General features: G+C 39.7%; 1 protein-coding gene across 7 annotated transcripts in view; it reads right to left on the bottom strand.

Moving 5' to 3' along the window:
* Nucleotides 1-22,369, bottom strand: part of BPTF (bromodomain PHD finger transcription factor) — a 144,162-nt gene that overhangs the window by 22,414 nt on the left and 99,379 nt on the right. For 4 of the 7 annotated variants that reach the window (XM_040640379.1, XM_040640382.1, XM_008693638.2 and 1 more), the window contains 12 exons: nt 21,693-21,817; nt 20,352-20,480; nt 17,343-17,493; nt 16,992-17,034; nt 14,530-14,776; nt 13,641-13,792; nt 12,609-12,717; nt 8,289-8,506; nt 4,158-4,380; nt 2,550-3,466; nt 848-930; nt 333-558 (listed from right to left, as the gene is read on the bottom strand). In XM_040640379.1, coding sequence (XP_040496313.1) covers nt 333-558; nt 848-930; nt 2,550-3,466; nt 4,158-4,380; nt 8,289-8,506; nt 12,609-12,717; nt 13,641-13,792; nt 14,530-14,776; nt 16,992-17,034; nt 17,343-17,493; nt 20,352-20,480; nt 21,693-21,817 — 2,623 coding nt within the window. Of the gene's footprint in view, nt 1-332; nt 559-847; nt 931-2,549; nt 3,467-4,157; nt 4,381-8,288; nt 8,507-12,608; nt 12,718-13,640; nt 13,793-14,009; nt 14,172-14,529; nt 14,777-16,910; nt 17,035-17,342; nt 17,494-20,351; nt 20,481-21,692; nt 21,818-22,369 lie in introns of all 7 variants that reach the window. The other 3 variants (XM_040640381.1, XM_040640380.1, XM_040640384.1) reach the window with 2 other exon arrangements.

Genomic DNA, 22,369 nt, shown 5'->3' with positions numbered 1-22,369 from the left:
GATGTCTTTTTTTCACGAAACTTAGCTCCTGATAACTACTGGCAGGACTATGTCATAGAACATAAAAGCTATCCCAAAGAGGGTTCTCAAAATGTTTTTCTTTAAATCAATAGACTGCTTAGAGTGATTACATTAGAGATTACAATATACCTTCAAATATAAAACCTGTCCTATTTCAAAAGACCCATGTCCCACTGTTTTTAGTTTCTGTACAAAAATGTAAGTTCTGGAAACAAGCTGACATTTAAAGCTTAGCCAAAGTTGTAAGTGGAAAAAAGAATAAATTTAAATGCTAAATGTTGGACACAGAAGGAAAGGAAATACCTTCCTACCTGCACTTCAATCTGTAGGTCTTTGTCCAGGAGCGCTCTCTTTTTTAATATTTCAGCTTTGAGTTGTTCTTTGTGTTTGAAGAGCAGTGCGGAGAGCTTGGTGGCATTCTGCTTGCTACGTTTCTGTTCCACGCTCTCTTCACGCTTCCGTTTTTTTGCTGCCTGTTTTTCTTCTTTATCTATCTTATCCAAAATATACTTCATCACCTGGTTACAGACAATCATTCTAGAGAGAAATACACAATCCATGTAATGCTGGGCATTTCATTCCGAAAGGCTTAAGAAATAATTTTTCTATGTCTCTACGGCCGATAAACTTTCTGTGACTGGAAAGCTTCAAAGAGTGATTCAAACCAGTTACAAGCAGCTAATAGTGCCAAGTGTTCTCATTTAATGAACTTCAGCCAAGATTAAAAAAACACAAAACTCAGACCTCCGGTGCATGTGCACGCTAAAGAGGAAAGGCCTAGGTATACGAGTCCCTGTGTTCCTGGGTTATAAACATTTCTCCCTACCTTTGATTCTCTTCTCTTTCAGCTGGAGTCATGGTCTTTTTCTGCTTTAAATGTTCTATTACAGCATTATGCTTCATCACCACCTTCAGGACAGAACAAAATCCCAAAATGCATATTTTATATAATGACTGCAAGTTGGTATAAGATAACAACAGCAGAAATCTGAGCACATGTATGTTTTCCAAAGAAACTGCAAGAATTTTATATCCTAATACAAATAAAATTAGAGCTACAACAATATGTCCTGGGTGCTTACCGTGTACTGGGCACTGTGCTAAGTAAGCACTTGATGTTACCTCAATTATTCCTCCTAACAACACTGAAAGGGATAATTTTGTAAATGAGATTCTAAGACATGAAAAACGTAACTCACTTGTTTGAGATTAAGTAAGTACTATAAGCTGTAATTTTAACCCAGCGATCATTCTCCAATAGCCCCCCCCCCCTTTTTTAACATTACACTCTCTTCCTCGGCATTAATTTCAAGTACTTCCCCTCCTCCCCGTCCCACTTGGCACAGAGATTAGGATAAAGACAGACATTGTAATAATTCTCAATTTACAGACTACACAATACTAAAAGCTGGGTAATGATGCATTTGAACATATACATGACATCAATTTATAAGAATATTACCATACACCTTTAAAATCCCTTTGCTGTTTAAAAAGTACTTCTAACCACGTTGTATTAGAATCATCAAACGTGCTAAGAGACCAGATCTTAATTATTCCCACCACTAAAAGACATGATGCTCACAGGACGTGACAGAGGTGCTGACTACCACTACAACGGCAATCATGTTCCAAGTATCAATGTATCAAATCAACACGTTGTACACCTTGAATTTATACAACGCCGTATGTCAAACATATCCCGATAAAAAATAAAAAATGCTTCTACATACATGACACCTCATTCAATCATTACAATAATCTTGTACGGCTGGAAAGAGAGGGAGTATTAATGAGGATATAGAGCTCAGGGGAGAGAGATGAGTTTCACAGACTGTGAATGGAAGACCCCGGAACTGAACGCAGGTCTCATGACTTGGGAACACTTGAAATCCACACTCAATCTCCTGACTAATGCTGAGTGGTGCACGCTGTTGATGCCAAGACGGTTTTCTCCAGTGATGCTGCAGGATCTTATACCTGTGACTTCATTTTAAGCAGAATAATTCTAACTCCTCTAAATGGCCTTACTTCACTAAGACGCTACTGCAGGATGCCACTTTTTATTTAAGCTATGGAAGAGAAGAATGTCAGCCTTTTACAAAGGTGTGGCTGGAAATGCAAATGAGTTTCCACTGTCTAGAATTTGCTTAGTCTACATGCAAACTAAGGAATGACAACTGCAAATAACTTCAAACGAAGGGCTATGACGCCTGAAGTGGCTTTGAGCTTAGTCAGACCTTCAAGTTTTGTATTCGTGGTACTTAAACTCCTAACTCCATTCTTCCCATCTTAGTTCTCCCCGAATACAGGTAGTTCTTCTAATAAGCACTGATTGTTTACATCCAGCAAAGAGTTCCAAGCCATGGTAGTCATTCGTTATTTCTTGTCAATCCAGTGCTGCTTCTAAATTGACCCATCAATGACTGTTGTCTCATGTCGGAAACCTAACACAACCAACACTAGGTCTACTGCACAGCACAATAATTCAAGCTACTGAACATGCTGCTTTTACTTAATAACTTTACCTGTTTCTGAATGATTTCACTTTGATTAGAAGCTTGGAGAGTGTGTTCCCGCTTAATTTCTATCTGTTGCTGCTTCTTCTTTTGCTGCTGATCCCTGAGTTGCTGAACCCTTTGCAACTGCTCTTGCACACTGGCTGCCTGCACTGTAACCACATTCTGAATCTGGTGAGTCTGCACAGGACTGCTTTGCTGGATTTGAATAGGTAACTGGAGTTTGATTTGCTGGGGCACACCACCTTGCTGAGCCTGTATCTGAGCCACAACCTGCGACTGGATCTGCGAGAGAACCTGGACTTGTTGTTGCAGCTGAGGCACAGCAATGACTTGGGGCTGTGGCTGCTGTATCTGTAGCTGAGGACGGGATGGGGATGAAACAGTAACTTGACTTAACGTCTGTCCTGATGAAAGAGTTTGAGTTGGAGACTGTACCTGGGGTTGTGATTGTGGCTGGCCCTGGGAAGGTATCTGAAGAGATGTATGTGGCTGAATTGGAATCGGTTGTGAGGTTGTAGTCTGAACCTGGGATTGCTGTCCAGGAGACACTTGGGATGGAGTCGATGGACGTATTCGAGTCAGTGGTGGACTTTGGACGCGAGCAGGAGACTGTCCTTGGACATTACTTTGAGGCTGACACTGCACTGCGACTTGGGATTTGGATGACTGTGCTGGGGTGGGTTGTGCTTCAGAAGGGACATGGGATGCGACAGTTGTTTGGGTCTGAACTTCAGGCTGAGTCTGAACTTCAGGCTGAGCTGGGGATGGGGGCTGGGTTTGGGGCTGGGGCTGAGCTGAAGGCTGAGCAGTCTGTGGCTGGGCTTCTGGAGGACTCACACTTGATGACTGAGCTGGTGGCAAGGTTTTGGCTTGTTGCACCTGTGTTGGGGGTGATAATTTACTCTGTCTTTGTTCACTTGTACCTGTGAAAAAGAAAGACCAAATATATCTATTACTCTAGAACACAGGACCTTGGTAAAAGAAGAATTTGAAGCAATTTTCTAAAGCTGAGAATTCTCAATTTCAGTACAGAAGACTGATGCCTCAGAAATGTTCCACAAACACACTTGAGTCAGACTCTCCTAACTGGGGAGCCGGGTCCCGCTTCAAGGCTGCCCTCTGCACACACTGTAAACTCTCCAGAGCGCTGGTTTTTAAAGGAAGGTGGTCTCTGGAAATCAGCCAGGACTTCCGGCACAGGCTAATGCTAACGCCTCATTTTTCTCCTATGGCACAGTGAGGGCAGCTTGCCAGAGGAGGCTAACGAAGTGGTTCTGGACCTGCAGCTCTCAGATGTAGGCTATGAGCTGGACAGGCCCACCTGCCCTGAGATTATCTGCATGACTCAATCAGTGCCTCCAAGGCCGGTCAAGAAGCAAGTGTGGGCACAGTTACCATGATAGCCACTATTTTTTGCTCCCCGCCCCAATTTTCTATATTTCTTATAGGGGGAAAGGGGGGGCAGGGGGCCTGCAGGAACAAGAGATCCTGTGAGGCTGACCAGTCATCTTGTAAGCTCACTGGCTTGAGGCATATCCTCTCAAAGATAAGCAGTGGGCCTCCCATCCCACTTGAGTAATAACATGCAGCATTTCTGGTGACCCCAAGTTCTACCTGCTGCTGTAGTGGAAACGGTGGTGGTGGTGGTGGTGGCTGCTGTGGCTGCTGTTGCCAAAGGCGTGAAGAGGAACCGCTGAACGGTGCCATTTGGCATGGCGGCTTGCATCAGCTGCTGTCCTGGGCCCGGAAGTATAGTCACCCCTTGAGGTATCAACTGCAACTGTCCAGTCGTTTGACCTTGTCCTTGAATCACTACCGTCAAACCTTGATTGCCACCCTGCGGAAAAGAACAGACAACATGTAAACAGTATTCACAGCATCAATCTGTAAGTATATCACTTTGACGTTGGGAAGATCCTTTAATACCATGAAAACATATACTTCGATGTCTACAGAATAGCATCAGAAGGAATTCAGATAAGCTAAAATAAGAATATTTATTTGGAAAGACTGATGTTATATAGTGGAAAAAACATGAACAACCCAGAGTTCCAGTCCAAACTCTCCAAATGGACGGCCAGGTATCTGTCTACAAGTAACATTACTCCTCCAGATCTAACTTTCCCCAACCTATAAAATAAGGGCACTGGGGTGAATGACTAACGTCCCCACCAAATTCTGATTTTAAACCATATTATATTCACATTATTTTATAATTTTCAAAGCATCTTTATACATGCTGTCTTGTTTGATCTTCATAATGGACTTGTGACTTTGTGGAGTAGGGAGAGAAAATATTACTATGATCTTATCACTAATTAGAAATTCAAGGTTTGAAAGTTCAAGTCACTTGCGCCTAAAGTTAGAGACCAAGTTATAGGTGAGATAAAATGAGAAGCCCCGGTCTCCCGGTTTCAGTTTTTCAACATGCACCGCGTTACCCATGGTGTGTTTCTGTGTGCGCTCAAGCATACAAAGCTTAGGGTTTAGACAGGGAATGCAAACATCAAGTCAGGAGGGCTGCTAATGCCACAGTTATCAAAATGGGGACCAGGAAGTAAAAGCTCTGTATGTACTACCTCTTTTGTCCAGGACTTACTAATCCAGTGACCTTAACTACCAGGGACACGGCGGAGAGTTAGAAAGCGAAGTAAAAACAACCCACCCCAGATTCTCAACAGCCAAAACCGACACCACAAAGTTCATGTACTGAACTCCATATTCTTCACTCATGAATCCCTTATTCACTCTTGCATTTTGAAAATTTGGTTTTTTACATATTCAAAATGACATAAAACACAAGAGTAGTTTAAAAAACAATTATAAAGTAAACATCTACAGAATCAGCATTCAGGTCACCATTACGCCTCCAAGAAGCCCCCGCTGGGATCTGCTCTGACCTCCATCCCCTTCTATCCCCCCGGAGGTAACCACTACTCTCACTGCTACCACGACACTGCACTTCCTCATAGTGCTACTGCATAGGCATGGATTTTTTTTTTTTAAGATTTATCTTTAGAGAGAATGTGGGGCGGAGGGGAAGAGAGAATCTGGAGCAGACTCCCTGCTAAGAGGAGAGCCCGTCGCAGGGCTTGATCTCATGACCTGAGCTGAAACCAAGATTTGGACACTCAACTGACAACCATCTGGGCACCCCGTAATTTTGGATTTTTGTTTTTAAGATTTATTTTATTTACTTCAGAAGAGAGAGAACATGTGTGTGGAGGTGGGGGCAGAGGGAGAGGGAGAGAAAGAATCTCAAGCAGACTCCCCGCGGGGTGCAGAGCCCAACATGGAACTTAATCTCACAACCCCGAGATCATGACCTGAGTCAAAATCAAGAGTTGGACACTTAACTGACTGAGCCCCCGGCGCCAGTTAGAGATCTTTATAGGGCTACAGGTTCACAACTTCAAGAGCACCATCCATGAAGAACACGATGGGAATGATGCCCCTCCAGGTAGGCAACGCGACAGCCTATATCCCTACACAATAGAGCTAGTTTTGCCTGTTACTGAATTTTATCCAAATGGAATCATAATATGTTTGTTACTTGCTCTTTTAGCTCAACCATGTGGTTCTGTGTGGCTGCAGTTTTTCATTTTCATTGCTGTAGGCATGTACCACAATTTACCTAATTGACAGTAGACAGACATTTGGGTCATTGCCAGTTTTTTACTCTTGAGAACCATGCTGCTATGAATACTCATGTCCATTACCCTGGTGCTCACATGAACAAGAACGTCGTTAAGAAATACACACCTAGAAAAACTCCTGGACGTATGCACATATCCCTACTTTGCTAGATAATGTCTAGTTTTCCAAATGACTAAACCAATTTATACCACCAGCAGTTGTGCATGAAAGTTCATTTTGTTTCATGTCGTTGCCAATTCTTGATCCTGTCTGATATTTTAATTTATACCAAGCTCTTATGTACATGTTTTTTTTTTTTTTTAAAGATTTTATTTATTTATTTGACAGAGAGAGAGACAGCCAGCGAGAGAGGGAACACTAGCAGGGGGAGTGGGAGAGGAAGAAGCAGGCTTCCTGTGCAGGAGCCTGACGTGGGGCTCGATCCCAGAACTCTGGGATCACGCCCTGAGCCGAAGGCAGACGCTTAACGACTGAGCCACCCAGGAGCCCCTGTACATGGTTTTTTTTTTTTTTTTTAAATACTACCTTTATTCGACAGAGATAGAAACAGCCAGTGAGAGAGGGAACACAAGCAGGGGGAGTGGGAGAGGAAGAAGCAGGCTTCCTGTGCAGGAGCCTGACGTGGGGCTCGATCCCATAACGCCGGGATCACGCCCTGAGCCGAAGGCAGACGCTTAACCGCTGTGCCACCCAGGCGCCCCTGTACATGGTTTTAATATGCATTTCCCTCATTACTAATAGAGTTCAGTACTTTTTTTGATTTTGGACATTTAGATTTCCTCTTTCCTCTTCAAGTTTGTTTGCCTTTTCTTTTTTTACTGAGCTTTGCCTTTTTTCCTTTTTGATTTTTAGTAATTCTTCATGTATTTTGGATAGTCCTTGTTTGACTGTATTTATATCTTCTCTCATTCTTTCCACTTTTATAATGTTTGCTGAACTGAAGTTCTTATTTTTGATGTAGTTGAATTTATAAATCTTTTCCTTTACCATTAGTCCTTTTTTTTTTAAAGTAAGAAAGCCTTTCTCTTCCTACCTTAGGTTATGAAGGTTTTCTTCTATCATATCCTCTGAAAGCATTATAGCCTTACCCTTCAGAGGTAGGACTTTTATCCTCCTGGTATTGAGTTTATGAGTGAGGTAGTGGCCTAGTTTCATAGCTTCCCATATAAAATCAATTGTCCCAACACCATTTACTGAACAATCTGTCCTTTTCTCAGTGACATGTAATGACACCTCTATGGTAGAATAAGTGCCCACATATGGTCACTTTCTGCATTCTCTGCTGTGCTACTGGTCTATCAATCCTTGTTGTCTGTACCTTTCTGTATTAATGAGTGAGGCATTGTGAGAAGTTTTGGTATCAGGTTATCACATAGGGCAAAGCCTCCTGTTCTTCAAAAGTGTTATAGTTATTCTTTCTCCTCTCCACTTCCACATAAATTTTTAAGTTCCACAAAAAAATCTCTTGGGATTTTTATAGGAACTGCATTCAATCTACTGATTACTACTAGAAGAACTGATAATAATATTGAATCTTACAAGAAAGCAACTTACGTAATTCAAATTTTATTTCTCCCACGGAAATCGGTCAACTAGTAACGTTTTGGTAGTTAAAAAGATTATCCATCTGGCTGTTTTAGTTTACAGTCTAAGGACTCTAGACAACTGAAATTTATTACATCTCGCCCTTTAGAAGCATTTTTGTTCGACTCTAGGAAGCAGCCATTTCTTTAAAAAGTGCATTATAAACTTTTGAGAATAAGTACATGGTTTTGGTTTTTTTAAAAAGATGTATTTGAGAGAGAGAAAGCAGGCGGAGGGGCAGAGGGAGGAGAGAGAGAATCTCAAGCAGACTCCCTGCTCAGCATGGAGCCTGACCCAGGGAACCAATCTCATGACCTTGAGATCGTGACCTGAGCCAAAACCAAGAGCTGGATGCTTAACCGACTGAGTCACCCAGATGCCTTAAGTACATATTTTTAAACTTACTGCAAGAATAAATAGATGATCACCTCTAAAGTTAAAATGAAGAATGTTAACTAAGTTGAAAAACTTTAAAAAAGGTTGAAATGAAGTTGCATTACTTACATGGCCCTGTGTTAACTGAGTGAGCTGAGCCATGGTAAGCTTCACCTGTCCCTGTTGGGGGCGAGGGGACTGTGAGGTTGAAGACTGCAGATTTGTGCTGGATGTTCCTGAAGTTAATCCCTTCTGCCCAGGTGCTGAGGAAACAGCACTAGGGGCGGAGATGGCGGTGGAGACGGGCTGCCCTCTGATGATCTGAGTCACCACTTGCTGAGGAGCACCTACACACACAGCAAACGCGATGAAGGCTTACACGTCCTTATGCAGTATTTTGAGTTGAAATATTGTTCAACATGTCAGATGAACATATACTTTTCAATTTTCAAAAACACCTACGTGATACTGTCAGTCCAAGGATGATGCACTGAGACATATACCCCCACCCAGAGTCCCGCCTGGCTGTCAGTGAACCTGTTTTCGCTCGGCTCACTGACACCCTTTCCCCAGTTCTTGCTATCTGCAGTAGAGTGAAAACACAATCAATATTCCTCCCACGAGTCTGAAGCTAAAATGACAATAGGGAAGACCGAAAAAAAAAAATACATATAAAAAGCCACTTTAGAAGGCTGCCTTTCCTCAGGAATATTTAAAATAAGAAGATAATCTAATACATAATGAATTCATATGAATTTCATATGAGTTTTAAACATAACAAACAGAATAGGACTATTTTGAACCAATTATGTTTATAAATGAGCTTTTCTCTTAGCTCTTCACCAGACAGTTTGGGAGAACCACGAGGTCAAGGATCACTTTATCCTCCATATCAGGGCAAAATGCTCAAAGAATACTTCCATAGTTCATTGTTCAAGATCTACTGAATGAATGAATTTAAATTAGAGTGGCTCTATAGTCTTCTAAGAACTTTCACTTCTCATTTAACTTGCTGAAACTAGAAGAAAAAACAGGTGGAATTTTTCCCTTGTGGAATAGTTGCTAAGAGTAATTATTTGGTAGCTAATTTTACCTTTATGATGTCCCAATTCATTATTAATTAGTAAATGCCATCACATTTCTGAAGTTTTAGACTCATTTCCTGTTTTTTCCCATTGTACATATACACAGATATTTCTTTTAATGAGTGGTGGTTATGTATAACATTGCATATGTATAACACTGAAAATCTTTTGACATTCAGAATACCTTCTCCTTCTATCTTTTTTAAAATAATGCTATTGTGAAATCCCTGTTTATAAATTTTTGTACACTTCTAGTTATTTCCTTAAAATAAACTTCCCCCAATATTCTAATAGGAACACAGTACTAAATTGAATTTTAGAGAGGCTATACCAACCCATACTCTCACAATCACTGAGTTTCTATTTCACTGAACCCTTGCCAACCCTAGGTACTATCACTAAAGTACAATATTCCAGCAATCAGAAATGATGTGAGAGCATCATGGTCTCTGAATTTCTTCAACTACTATAGAGGGTCAGCATCTAAATCTGTGTCAAGTCATTATGCTTCATCTGTGAATTCTCTCTCCACACTCTTCTCATTTCTTTTCTTTTCCTATTTATAGGTGCTTTTTACAGATTAAAGTTATAAATTACAATTATATATTCTTCCTGCTTCGCATTTTGCCTTTTATTTCTTCTTTTAAATCTCAGTTTTGTGGGGTTTTTTCAATATGTATGTGTGTATTTTTTCTTGTTCTGGCTTTAATTATTTCTTTTAAAGTTTTCCTGTATTCTCTAATCAGATATATCTTCTCAAGTACATTCTTAGTCATGGTATGTGTTGGCAGAGGTCTACCCCCACCAAAACTATAAACTGATTATTCCAGTATCATTTGCTGTAAGTCCAGTCTTCCCTTCCTAATTCAAAATGACACCACTGTCACAATGCAAATTCTCACCTGTAATGCCTCTTTAATTGCTTCTACTGGTCTCGTTTCCTTTGGTGTCACAGTGCTAATTCGGGCGGTGTACAACATGCTCTAACAAGCAGCAGTACACATTTTCCATCATTACTCTATCTTCTAAACTTTCCTCAGTCTCTCCCATTTATTCTTAAGATGGACCAAAAAAAAGTATATCATATGAAGTCAAGTGCTTTAATTTGAGAACTTCTGGACCCCACATTATGTCCCTGCACTGCAGTTTGAGGAACAATGCATGAACAATTACTTTAGTTGATACCCTGGTACTGATATGATGCCATCATAAACACAGATGGATTAAAGGGTTGGGGCTGCTCATTCAGATGATCCCCAACATGTACATGTTAATTTATTTTGAGATTATCACCAAAATGTAAATTCAAAAATTAAAAAATTTTTCTTATTACATCCAGGAAATCTGTGGATTCCATTTTGGGAAAGGCTAGTGTGGTGATAGGAATAGGATAAGCTGATCTGCACATGATCAGAGACACACTACACACACCCACCCACCCTCCACCTCTCTGGCCACAACTCCTAGGAATCTTCTACATCTTCACTGGGCCCCACCGGACCCACTGGCCATCTTGCTTTTCTTTGACACATGAGACACACTCATATGTATAACTACGGATTCACATATGCAAGTCAAACACATAATTCAAGCTACATAAGGCAATACGGAACAAAGGCTCTATAGATCTTGCAATTAACAAATTTTCAGTTTTGTAAGTATATTACCATTTGCCCTATAATTTTTTTTTCTCCTTTACATTACTTTTATTGTTCTCTTTAGTTACCTGAGAGCTATTTTTAAATAGTAATAGATACTAAATTTTATCAATTGTCCCTGCAGCATTAAGTGAAATAATGGAGCATGCTTTCTTTTCTAGGGTAAATCCTGTTTAGACTTTAGAAAATTGCCTTTATTTAATAAAAAAAAACAAAACAGTGCTTTATTTCATATTAGAACTGTGCTAAAACTGTAAAATAAATGGAAAAGATTTAATTTTTTCTTTCCCCTATGCCCTGGAACTTTTTTTTATAAGAAAAGTTGCTTTCTAATCATTTAAAAGAATTTTACCCATAAAACCATGAGGTCTGGAATTTTTTGTAGGAAATACTATGGCAACTTTCCAAACTTCTTTCCTTGATACGAGTCATTGAGACTTGAAACTTATAAGCATAGTATATACTTATGCGTCATTATTTAAATAGATTAAGTTCCTGAGTATGGGGAGTGAGAATTTTCCAAGGTCTTACTACATGGGTTCCTATACACAATTCTCTTTTGATTAAAAAAAGTTCACTCTAGAGGCTCCTGAGTGGCTCAGTTGGTTAAGCATTTGACTTTGGCTCAGGTCATAACCTTGGGGTCCTGGGATCTAGCCCTGCGTCAGTCTCCCTGCTCAGCGGGGAGTCTGCTTGTCGCTCTCCCTCTGCTTGCGTTCTCTTTCTTTCTAACACATAAAATCTTAAAAAAAAAGTTCATTCTATTTTTATAGCACTTTCTCAGTAATTTTGTAAACTAGCATTTTGTTCCCATTTCTCAAGATCAGACTTGCAAAAGAATGGTTTATCTTAATAACATTTTCCCTTTTCTCTCTTTTTTTAAAAGATTTTATTTTTAAGTAATGTCTATACCCAACATGGGGCTTGAACTCTCAACTCCCAGATCAAGAGTCACACACTCTATTGACCAAACAAGCCAGGCACCCGCCCTTCTCTGTTTTCTAATTATTACTTGTATTTTTATTCTACTTCCTTCTGTTTTCTTTAAGACTTGTTTTATATATTTTTCTAACTACTGATTAAAGACTTAAGAATATGGGTTTTTGGTCTGTTTTATCCTCCAGCGTATTTCAACTGCCTGGAGTAGGTACTCAAATATTTATTAAATAAATTTGCCTCTGAGTCCAGCTTTGGCAGCATGACTCAGCTGCTACTTGATAATCTGCCTGACCCTATGTATGTGATATCAAATAGTTTCAACTTTAAACACTCAAATGAAATCTTATTTGGTTCTGTAAAAAAAACAACAACTTATTTTTAAGTAATCTCTTAATCTCTTTTAAGTAACGTGGGGCTCGAACCTACAACCAACCCCAAGATCAAGAATCGCATGCTCCACCAATGAGCCAGTCAGGTGCCCCTTACTTGGTTCTTAAAGATTCCAAATTGCATCTTCATCGCAACTTTTTATCTTTAAGACAATGTAAAAATCATTGACTTTTGCTCTGTTCAGTTTTTTTGCCTTATTGGAAATGCCAGAAATGAAGTAATATGGATGTACCCCACAATGGATTAGAAATTTAGTATGCTTTGAAGTATTCGTTCAAAATCGGTATTTTTTTAGTATGTAGAGTGGCAAATACAGAGTATTACAGATTTCCTAGACTTGTTTACATGTAAAATGAAAATGCTGGAGGGATGAATACCTGGCTGTACCATCACAGGTGTTCGGATAATTGCCTTTCCTAGTGTTGACTGTTGGAGTGGTGTTCTAATCACCGTCATACCAGGGCGGATCTGAGGCCCTGTGATTACCTACAAATGACACAAAGGACAATGAATTAAAATGTTTTTAAAAGACTAAAAGCATGATGGACTTAGAACACAGATCTTTAAACATTCTCTATTGATATACAGGGCTACAGAAATGACAAAAGCTCTTGGACATTACATCTTAAATTACATTAAGCATCAGAATAAAGATGGAATTCTGAGGGGAGAAAATTTAATTGAAATGAGAGCATATGAAATTCCTGGTCACTGATACCAAGTATAGTTTTGCAGACTAGAAGGGAGGGACAAGACCCAGTGAAGCGCTGTTCTATAACCACCATGGCCGCTCACAGGAAAATGTTGAGTCCTATTTTCCCTGAGGTCCAATACATATCTGTCACCCACAGAATATAATAGTAAGATTGGAAACCCAATGTTCTTTCACAGTTTTAGAGAAGAGACTACAGAGCATATTATTTTCAGTTTTACAATTAGGTTCAGAACATTTTCGAGTCTACAAAACTTCAAATCTTTTCCATGATACTAGAGCCAAAGAAATGATGTATCTGATATGTGTGCATACCAGCTGATAACAAACTAGTTATAATGCCATGGATTCTATTTTCATTCCACTTGTTAGCTGCACAGCAAGTTTCCCTGGGGGCTCTAATGCTGCCCAATGTTTCATATGAAGGAATTTTCTTTACAAAATCCTAGAAAGCATTTATGATGATTCATAACATATACGAATATGCTATTAATTAAATGTTAAAAATTAACATTTCACATATGATTTATCCTTAGAAATATAGAAGGCTTTTTAAAAAAATCAGTACTTTGTCAAAGATTAAGTAAAAGGCAAAGGAAAATTAGAAGCTGGATTAATCCTGGAAAAGGCGGTTCTAAAACTTCCACTTAGTGTGCTTAACACTTTAAAACAAAATAAGCCCGTAAAGAATTCTTACTTGTGAAGTGGTTGTGGTTCCTCCAGAGCCTGAGGTATTGGGCCTAATTGTGACTGTTGCTGTCCTGGGCTGGAATGAAGTAAAGGTCTGCTGACTTGTACCTGTACTTGATGGAATGATACCCAGGACTTTCTGCTGTACTTGAACAACGCCTTAAAAAAAGATGAAGAAGTCATTAACAACTGCCCCTTTAATAAAATGCATCAGGTGTTGCTGGGTTTCTGAGGAGAAACTACGTGTGGCAGGGTTTTATAGTGGGCTACATAGAATGTGAGATCCGAGGACTGAAATCAGTGAAAAGGAAATGAAAAATAATGGCGACAGTATGATCTGGCAAATGTGAATTAAAACTCTTCACATTTCCCTTACCTCCTTGTGTTGCTGGCACATTTACAGCGACAATCTTGCTGTTTGCAGGAAGTGGCAGTTTGGTAATTACTTTTCCTGCCATAGTGACTGGATTGCCTGTAATTTGGAACGTCTGACCTGTGCTGGCAATGGTTGTAGCAGATGTGGCAGCTGTGCTGGTGGCTAATGGGGTATAAGACATTTAATAAGCTTTAGATTTAAAATAACCAGCAACGTAGTGACTTATAGGAAGGGCACCAATGCATGAAATGTGGCTCATTTTGTATTTTTAAGACAAACATTCCTCTCCACTCAAAGTAAGTGAACTATGTAAATGTTGAAAGTGAAATAATGTAAGAGAGGAGTTTCGCTAATGTAATAATTATGAATATTATTTGTAACAAACCAATTGTTGCAGCTTGTTTGCTCAACCAGCTGCAGAAGAAACACAATTTTCTAAAGAAATGTTTCATTTCAGTAAAGGAATGAAATTTCTTTTCCATGAATGAAAGTAATCTTTTCTTTAATAACTGTTGTGTACCTGAATTTGACTGGCCTTGCTTAACCCACGTAGCAAAGGTCTGATGGAAGTTCTTGTTTTGCTGGAATGTTACTGTAGCTGGAGATCCAACTTTAGTAGTGAGTACCATTTTAGTTCCAGTTGTAACTGAGCCACTTATGGGGGCCACCATAACTTTTTGTGCTGGAGAAATGGTACTAGTTGTACTGTTTGTTGGGGAAGTGGTGGAAGCTGCAATTACTGTAGGCTTCTGCTGTTCCAATCGTTTCTAGAAAAGCCAAGGAGAGAAAACATGAACAAAAACAGTTTAAATAAAAACAATACCATTCTACAAGAAGTCCAGCCCTAATTTCTCCAAATCTAAGAAACTGCGTCAAATTTCTAAAATATTTCTGAAAATATGTCCCTATAAATTTGCCTTTAAATTTAATTTCCTGAAGAAGGCAATATTTTTATAACTCTAAATCACAGCCTGTCCAAGCTTTCAGACTGCAAATAAAAAGAGACATGGGTAATCTTACTGGAGACAGGAATACCTTGCTGCTTGGTGGCAGAATTTAGAGCACAGAGCAAATGATAAGAACTTTAAAAGGTTTCTGGTTTACTGTAATGTTAACTACTCCAATTATGAAAAACATGTCAATATTTAAATAATCCCTATTCAAGTTGATAAACAGGTAAGCAAGCAAGCTGAAAATTATAATAAAACACATTTTCTAAACTTCTTGCACTACCCAGCTCAAACATTCTTACAGAAAAATATTTTAGACCATTTTATGCAGCGAGGGATAATGTGATCAGACTACGGGGTTTTTAAAGATAATTTGTATATCTTTTATCGTAGATTGTTAATATTTCCTGACCGTACCAACATGATGACGTAAGCTTCCACATGTAAGAACAAGAGGAGGCACTGATTTCACACCTGGTGGCGAATGCTTTATCATCATTATCTTATTTAATGCTCAGACCAACCCAAAAAAGTTACTCGTATTGTAACTTAAAGATGACAAAACTGAGACTCAGAGAGATTGTGTAACTGGCCTGGACAGAGCTAGTTAATGGTGGGGCTGAGATGTGTACTAAGACAAAATTGTAATGCTGACCTATCTCCTGCCATTGAAAACTGCTCACCAGTGACATCATAGCCAATCTATAGAGGATGGCTTCTGTACACACCCTATACACCTGAATATAATGTGAGGTATTTTACATAGTTTCTCGTTCCTCAGAAGAAAAGGATTTTAGTTTTGGATACTTAGAGATGTCATCTGACTGAATCAGTTAAAAAAAAGGGGGGGGGGAGACAAACTGAACACAGACTTAGTAGCTATTTCCTCAGGGTATGCCTTCAAAATTGGAAATGTTGACTATATTTGTAAATAAGCATTTTAAATAAATTTTTAAAAGTAAAACACTAGGTTTCACTATAGAGATGACAAAGCACATCCACAAAATGAAAAACAAAACAACTATCTGGTTTTTCTCTGAATGGACGGACAGACATGAAAAAATCCAAGGGTGTTGTTATCTCAAACTTTGATGTAAGGGAGAGTACACCAAAGTAAAAGATGCATAAAAATGTAAAGGAATGTTTTATAAAATGTGAGAGGAAAAAGGAGTTTGAAAGGAATATTCTGGTTGATATAATATGCAATTTTTATATACTTACGGGTAACTAAGTTAGTGATATTGTAATTAGACCTTTATCGATTTCACCTATATCCTAAACGTTTACATATTTAAGTTGGATAAAAACTTTTATAGTATTTTCTCAAGAGAAAAAAGGGATAATCATCCTTTATGTGAGCCACTAATATTCAGGCACATATAGTACATTATTTGTAGTGTGGAAATGCAAAGAAACCATCGGTAGCTTTATGATCCTCAATTATAACATACTCTTAGCGTTTTAGCACAACTTGCTTTTTCATAGCCTACGGAGATACTACAGATTGGAACTTGGCAGGAAAACATTATCTTTTTATTTTTTTTTTAAGATTTTGTTTATTTATTTGACAGAGATAGACAGCGAGAGAGGGAACACAAGCAAGGGGAATGTGAGAGAGAGAAGCAGGCTTCCCACCGAGCAGGGAGCCCAATGCAGGGCTCGATCCCAGTACCCTGGGATCATGACCTGAGCCGAAGGCAGACGCTCAATGGCTGAGCCACCCAGGCGCCCCAGAAAACATTATCTTTGAAAATTACGCACAAACACCTCAAGCTAATGTAACACTGTGTGCCAACAATACTTCAGTAACAACAAAAACTTACCCATTGAATTCTAGAGATAATAAATAAATAAAACCACATGAATATATCATTATTGTGCTTTTGGTGTGCATGAATTTGGCTAAAAATGTCAATCTGCTGCCAGGTGGGACTAGTACCAACTCCCCCACCTGCTGGACAGCCAAGCGCTGCTGTCTGAGGTGAGCCTCCATTTGGGCCTTGAAGTCCTCTGCCTTCTTCTGTTCACTAACCTTAGCCTGTTGCTCAACTGCTTGTGCCTTTTCTTTCTCCACTCTGCAGGGGGAGAAAAAAGGAGGAATTTTATCAGAAACTACACTATTAGACATCTGGTATCAAATATTAAGTGAAATCTGGTCGACTTTCATATTATAAAAAGATATCAAATTATTTCGGTTTAAAAATAAAGACTGAATGTAAGAGAATTAGAAAGTGACAAAGGGATAAAACACATTAAAATTAGAAACAGGACTTTAACAAACGGTCTATAGCTAGCACTTTAAATCAAGAGGGGAAATAAAATTAACCAGAATATACTGAAGTTAAGCTTCAAATATCTCATTACATGTTAACCATTTTCTTACCTTTCAGCAAACGCCCTGATCTCCCATAATTCCAACTCTTCCTCTGCTACCCAAGTTTCAATAATCACAGGGCCAGTCTGCTTGGGTGTTTCTGGTCTCTTTGGCCGCAATGCACTTGATCGAAGGCCTTTCCTCTGAGGTGTAGGTGTTTCTTTGGAAAAGAAATCAGAGCATTTTAAGCAAATATAGCTTCTAAAATTATAGTACTTCTGGCATCTCCTCTTATATCATGAAAAACAGGAGTTGGCAAACTTTTTCTTAAAGGGCCAGATGGTAAAGACTTTACACTACGCAGACCAGATGGTCTGTGTTACAACTGTTCAACTGTGCCTTTGTATCATGAAAAGAGCCAGAAACAATACATACATGAGTATGTATGGCTGTGTTCCAATAAAACTTTATTAACAAAAGCAGGTGGCGGGTCAACGCGAGTCAAAGCTCATGGGCCAGGTTTGCTGGCCCCGGATACCATAGGCCCATGAGCCTTTACACAGCCTATTCCAACTGCCTGTAACACTATTCCTAGCCTCCGCCCCGCCTCACTTGACTAACGATAATGTATCCTTCAGACAGCGACATGGATACATGTCCTTCAAGAAGCCTAGAGTATTCCTCCCACATAGTTGGGCTGGGTGTCCTTGGCATGTACTGCTCTGGCAATGCGCATTTTCCATCACAGCACAGAGAAGGGGGATTTGAAAGCTGCCTGTGTAAAGAAGGACTCTGAAACTATTAAGTAGAGGTAAAATCTCCTAATGGTAAGATTTTAAACATAAAAAGTACGACCAGGCAAGCACTGAACCATCCCATTTGTTCAGGGAACAGGGAAGCAGCCGAAGAAAACAGAAACAGCGGTAGGACCTAGGTTATCCAAAGTGATAAAAGGCAAAGAAATGTGATCCAAGGAGACTGCGGTGGTTTGAAAGCTCTGGGTCAAGACTGAAGATAGGTCAGAAACTGCTTGTTCCTGTTTCTCTGCCCATCAACTGAGCTGTCTCAGCTCCACGACAATGCTGTTTTAATTATGCTAATTTTCACCCTCTACTAGGATGGGTACCCCTTCTTGAGGTTCTTTTTAAAACATCTATTCTCATTTATTCTGCAAGATGAACTTTTGAATTAATTCAATCAGATTTCAAAATGTAAACTGTATACATTTGGGGACAATTAGCTTCTATTATTAAATAATACGTTTCTTCTTTTTTTTTCTTCTTAAAGATTTTATTTATTTGACAGAGAGAGACAGCCAGAGAGAGAGGGAACACAAGCAGGGGAGTGAGAGAGGAAGACGCAGGCTCCCAGCAGAGGAGCCTGATGCGGGGCTCGATCCCAGAACGCCAGGATCACGCCCTGAGCCGAAGGCAGACGCTTAATGACTGAGCCACCCAGGCGCCCCTAAATAATACATTTCTAAGGAAAGCATTCTCTTTTTACCCATTTCATAACAGATTTTTTTCCTAAATGTTTTTATTGCACACATGAAATAAAATTATTGATTTTAAGCTATTTATATCTCTTGAATCTGGTCACCTCACTGAACTCTTTTTAGCATTAACAGTTTTGATTGTCATGTTATAGAATTATAATACTATAACCTTTTCTTTGCTTCCTTGAGAATAGGGGCTGAATCCCTTTCTTCCATGTATTTGCTGCCTAGGGCTTAATCATGTAGTTGCTCTATAAATGTTTACCGAATCACTCTATATGCCTCTTAGATTATTTTTACCCTGAGAACTGAAGTATTTTACAACAGCTTTAACCCTTGAATCAACAGCTGTTCAGTGACCACTTATGTGTCAGATTCTGCAGCAGGTGCCAGGACCACAACAAACTAGACAGACTCAATAGCTGCCCTCTTGGAGATGACAGTCTGGTGTCAATCACTGCTCCACATCTTAACTAAAGAGGTATTATTATTTTTTAAGATTTATTTATATTTATTTTGAGAGAGAGAGAGAGAGAACGCGCTCATGTGCACGCATAAGCACGAATGGGTGGAGGGGCAGAGGAAGAGCATCTTTCAAGCAGACTTTCTGCTGAGCTAGAGCCTGACATGGGGCTCGATCCCACAATCCATCAGATCATGACCTGAGCTGAAACCAAGTCAGATGCTCAATGAACTGAGCCACCCAGGTGCCCCTATAAGAGGTATTATTACAATTCTCTGTATCCTCCCTGTGCTTGGAACAATGGATACAGATATGTGTGTCTAGTGAAATCCTGTTAAGGTTTATGACTTAAATATCATTTAAAAAAATATAATGGATTGGGGCGCCTGGGTAGCGCAGTCGTTAAGCGTCTGCCTTCGGCTCAGGGCGTGATCCCGGCGTTTCGGGATCGAGTCCCACATCGGGCTCCTCTGCTGGGAGCCTGCTTCTTCCTCTCCCACTCCCCTGCTGTGTTCCCTCTCTCACTGGCTGTCTCTCTGTCACAAAAATAAATAAAATCTTTATTAAAAAAAAATATATATATAATGGATTGTAATGAAAAGATATCTTTTTCAAAAGTGGAATAAAGAGTTAAGGAAACAATTATAATCAAATTTTTATTTATTTATTTATTTAATTTTATTTTTTAAAAAGATTTTATTTATTTACTTGACACAGAGAGAGACAGCCAGCGAGAGAGGGAACACAAGCAGGGGGAGTGGGAGAGGAAGAAGCAGGCTCCCAGCGTAGGAGCCTGATGTGGGGCTCGATCCCAGAACTGGGATCACGCCCTGAGCCGAAGGCAGACGCTTAAGGACTGAGCCACCCAGGCGCCCCATGATTTTATTTATTTGTCAGAGAGAGAGAGAGAGAGAGCGCACAAATGGGGAGTGGCAAGCAGAGAGAGAAGCAGGGAGCCCAATGCAGAACTCGATTCCAGGACCCTGGAATCATGACCGGAGCCGAAGGTAGATGCTTAATCAACTAAGCCACCCGGGTGTCCCTATAATCAAATTTTAATTCGTAAAAGATGTGGTTAACAGGTCAATAACAAAATAACAGAATTCTTTGTATTCCTTACCTTTTGGTGCTTCTGGAACTCCAATGGGGCAAATGATTTTCCGGATACAATATTCAGATCGAATGCCATAAGGACCAACATCTCGCCTTTTAATTATCTCTGTTGTTGTGATTTCAGTTTCAGATGTTTCTATGGTGATTTAATCCACATAGTATTAATAACCACCTAAAATATTCAGAGACTAAAAAGGTACAACATCTGGTGCTTTAAAAAGGAGACACACATGGAAGAAGCCTTTGAAAACATTTGATTAATTAATGACTTCAGGATCATTGCTAGAGTGCAATAAATACTGACTTTTTTCCTCACTGAAAAAAAAAATTTTTTTTTAAAGATTTTATTTATTTATTTGACAGAGAAAGAGACAGCCAGCGAGAGAGGGAACACAAGCAGGGGGAATGGGAGAGGAAGAAGCAGGCTTCCAGCAGAGGAGCCTGATGTGGGGCTCAATCCCAGAACGCTGGGATCACGCCCTGAGCCGAAGGCAGACGCTTAACCGCTGTGCCACCCAGGCGCCCCTCACTGAAAATTTCTAAACTGGGCAAAATGCTATTAGGGGGCAGCTTAGTTTCTGGGGGCAGCTTAGTTTTTGGTAACAAAGCAGTCAAAATAATAAGAGAAGAAAGAAGCAGCAAGCATAGGGTTCCAGATGTCCCAGTTTAACTGACTTACACTCTACAATAATAAAGATCTTTTTTTAAAAAAAGATTTATTTTCCGAGGGAGAGCGAGTGAGCACACACACGCAAGTGAGCGAGCATGGGGGGGTTGGGGGTGGGGTGGGGAGGGAGCGATAGAATCTCAAGCAGACTACCTGCTGCGTGTGGAGCCCAAAGCAGGGCTCAATCTCACAACCCCAAGATCATGACCTGAGCCAAAATCAAGAGTCAGATGCTTAACCGATTGAGCCACCCAGGCGCTCCAATAAAGACCTTTTAAAAATTCAGATTGGTTCACCCGTAAGTGACTCACCTTATAATCTGATGTCCCCACCTTCCCTGCCCCTGGGATCTTACTTTAGCAAAGCTGTATTTTTTTTTTAAGATTTTATTTATTTGAGAGAGAGAGAGAGACAGAGATAGCAAGAGAGGGGAGGAGAGGGAGAAGCAGGCTCCCCGCTGAGCAGGGAGCCCAATGCGGGGCTCGATCCCAAGACCCTGGGATCATGACCCAAGCTGAAGGCAGACACTTAACCAAATGAGCCACCCAGACGCCCCACAAAGCCGTATTTTTATACACAAGCATTATGTTTTAATAAATAACAGAAATGCTTCAAATTAAATGAACTGTCAAGTGATTTTTTTCCCTTCCTAACTTAAACTAGAATGTACGAAACCCTTACCTGTCCGCGTAGTCCCTCCTCCCGGAGGGGCCTTGGCTGCCATGTCATCCCATCTCAGGCTTGCCCACAGTAACCGTAACATAAGGCTCACTCCAGCTAAGGACTTTACAGTCTGAAGTCTATACCTGAAAGAAAAACCCAAGAAAATCTACATATGTATTGTCTATGTACATACGTGCATGCGTGCACACACACACACACACACACACTCTCTATTATTAAACTGAAGGGCTGTATCTTGTCTTCATTATTTTAATAACTGTAATACAATTTTGTAAGCACTTTCGCTATTATACGTCCCTTTTTGTTCCTAGGCATAATATGCAACTAACAATTTAAAAGGGGTCTGCAGTTGCTTCAAATGTCATATAAATTTGTAAAATGAGCATGTTTCATTTTAAGACTAACATGGCAAGAATTTATGAAGATTTTATACATTTAGCCTAATTTCAAAATACTTGTTAGAGAAATTATGAAGGAGGACAAATATAGAGAAATAACTTACTAAAGGTGATAAAAGAGTTTTGAAGGATAAAATCTTAACTGATTGATTTGTGTTGAAACAAAATGAAACTGCTTAAATTTTCTCAAAACACAAAACAGAAAAAAAAAAAAAAAGACTCCCCCACAAATCCAACAAGTCCTTTCCAAACGGACAGAAATGTTGTATCCAAATG

This window comes from Ursus maritimus, unplaced genomic scaffold, assembly GCF_017311325.1.
Source record: "Ursus maritimus isolate PB19 unplaced genomic scaffold, ASM1731132v1 scaffold_24, whole genome shotgun sequence".
NCBI lineage: Eukaryota > Metazoa > Chordata > Mammalia > Carnivora > Ursidae > Ursus > Ursus maritimus.
The sequence above is the reverse complement of the archived record's forward strand: the minus strand, read 5'-3'. Positions and strand labels throughout refer to the sequence as shown.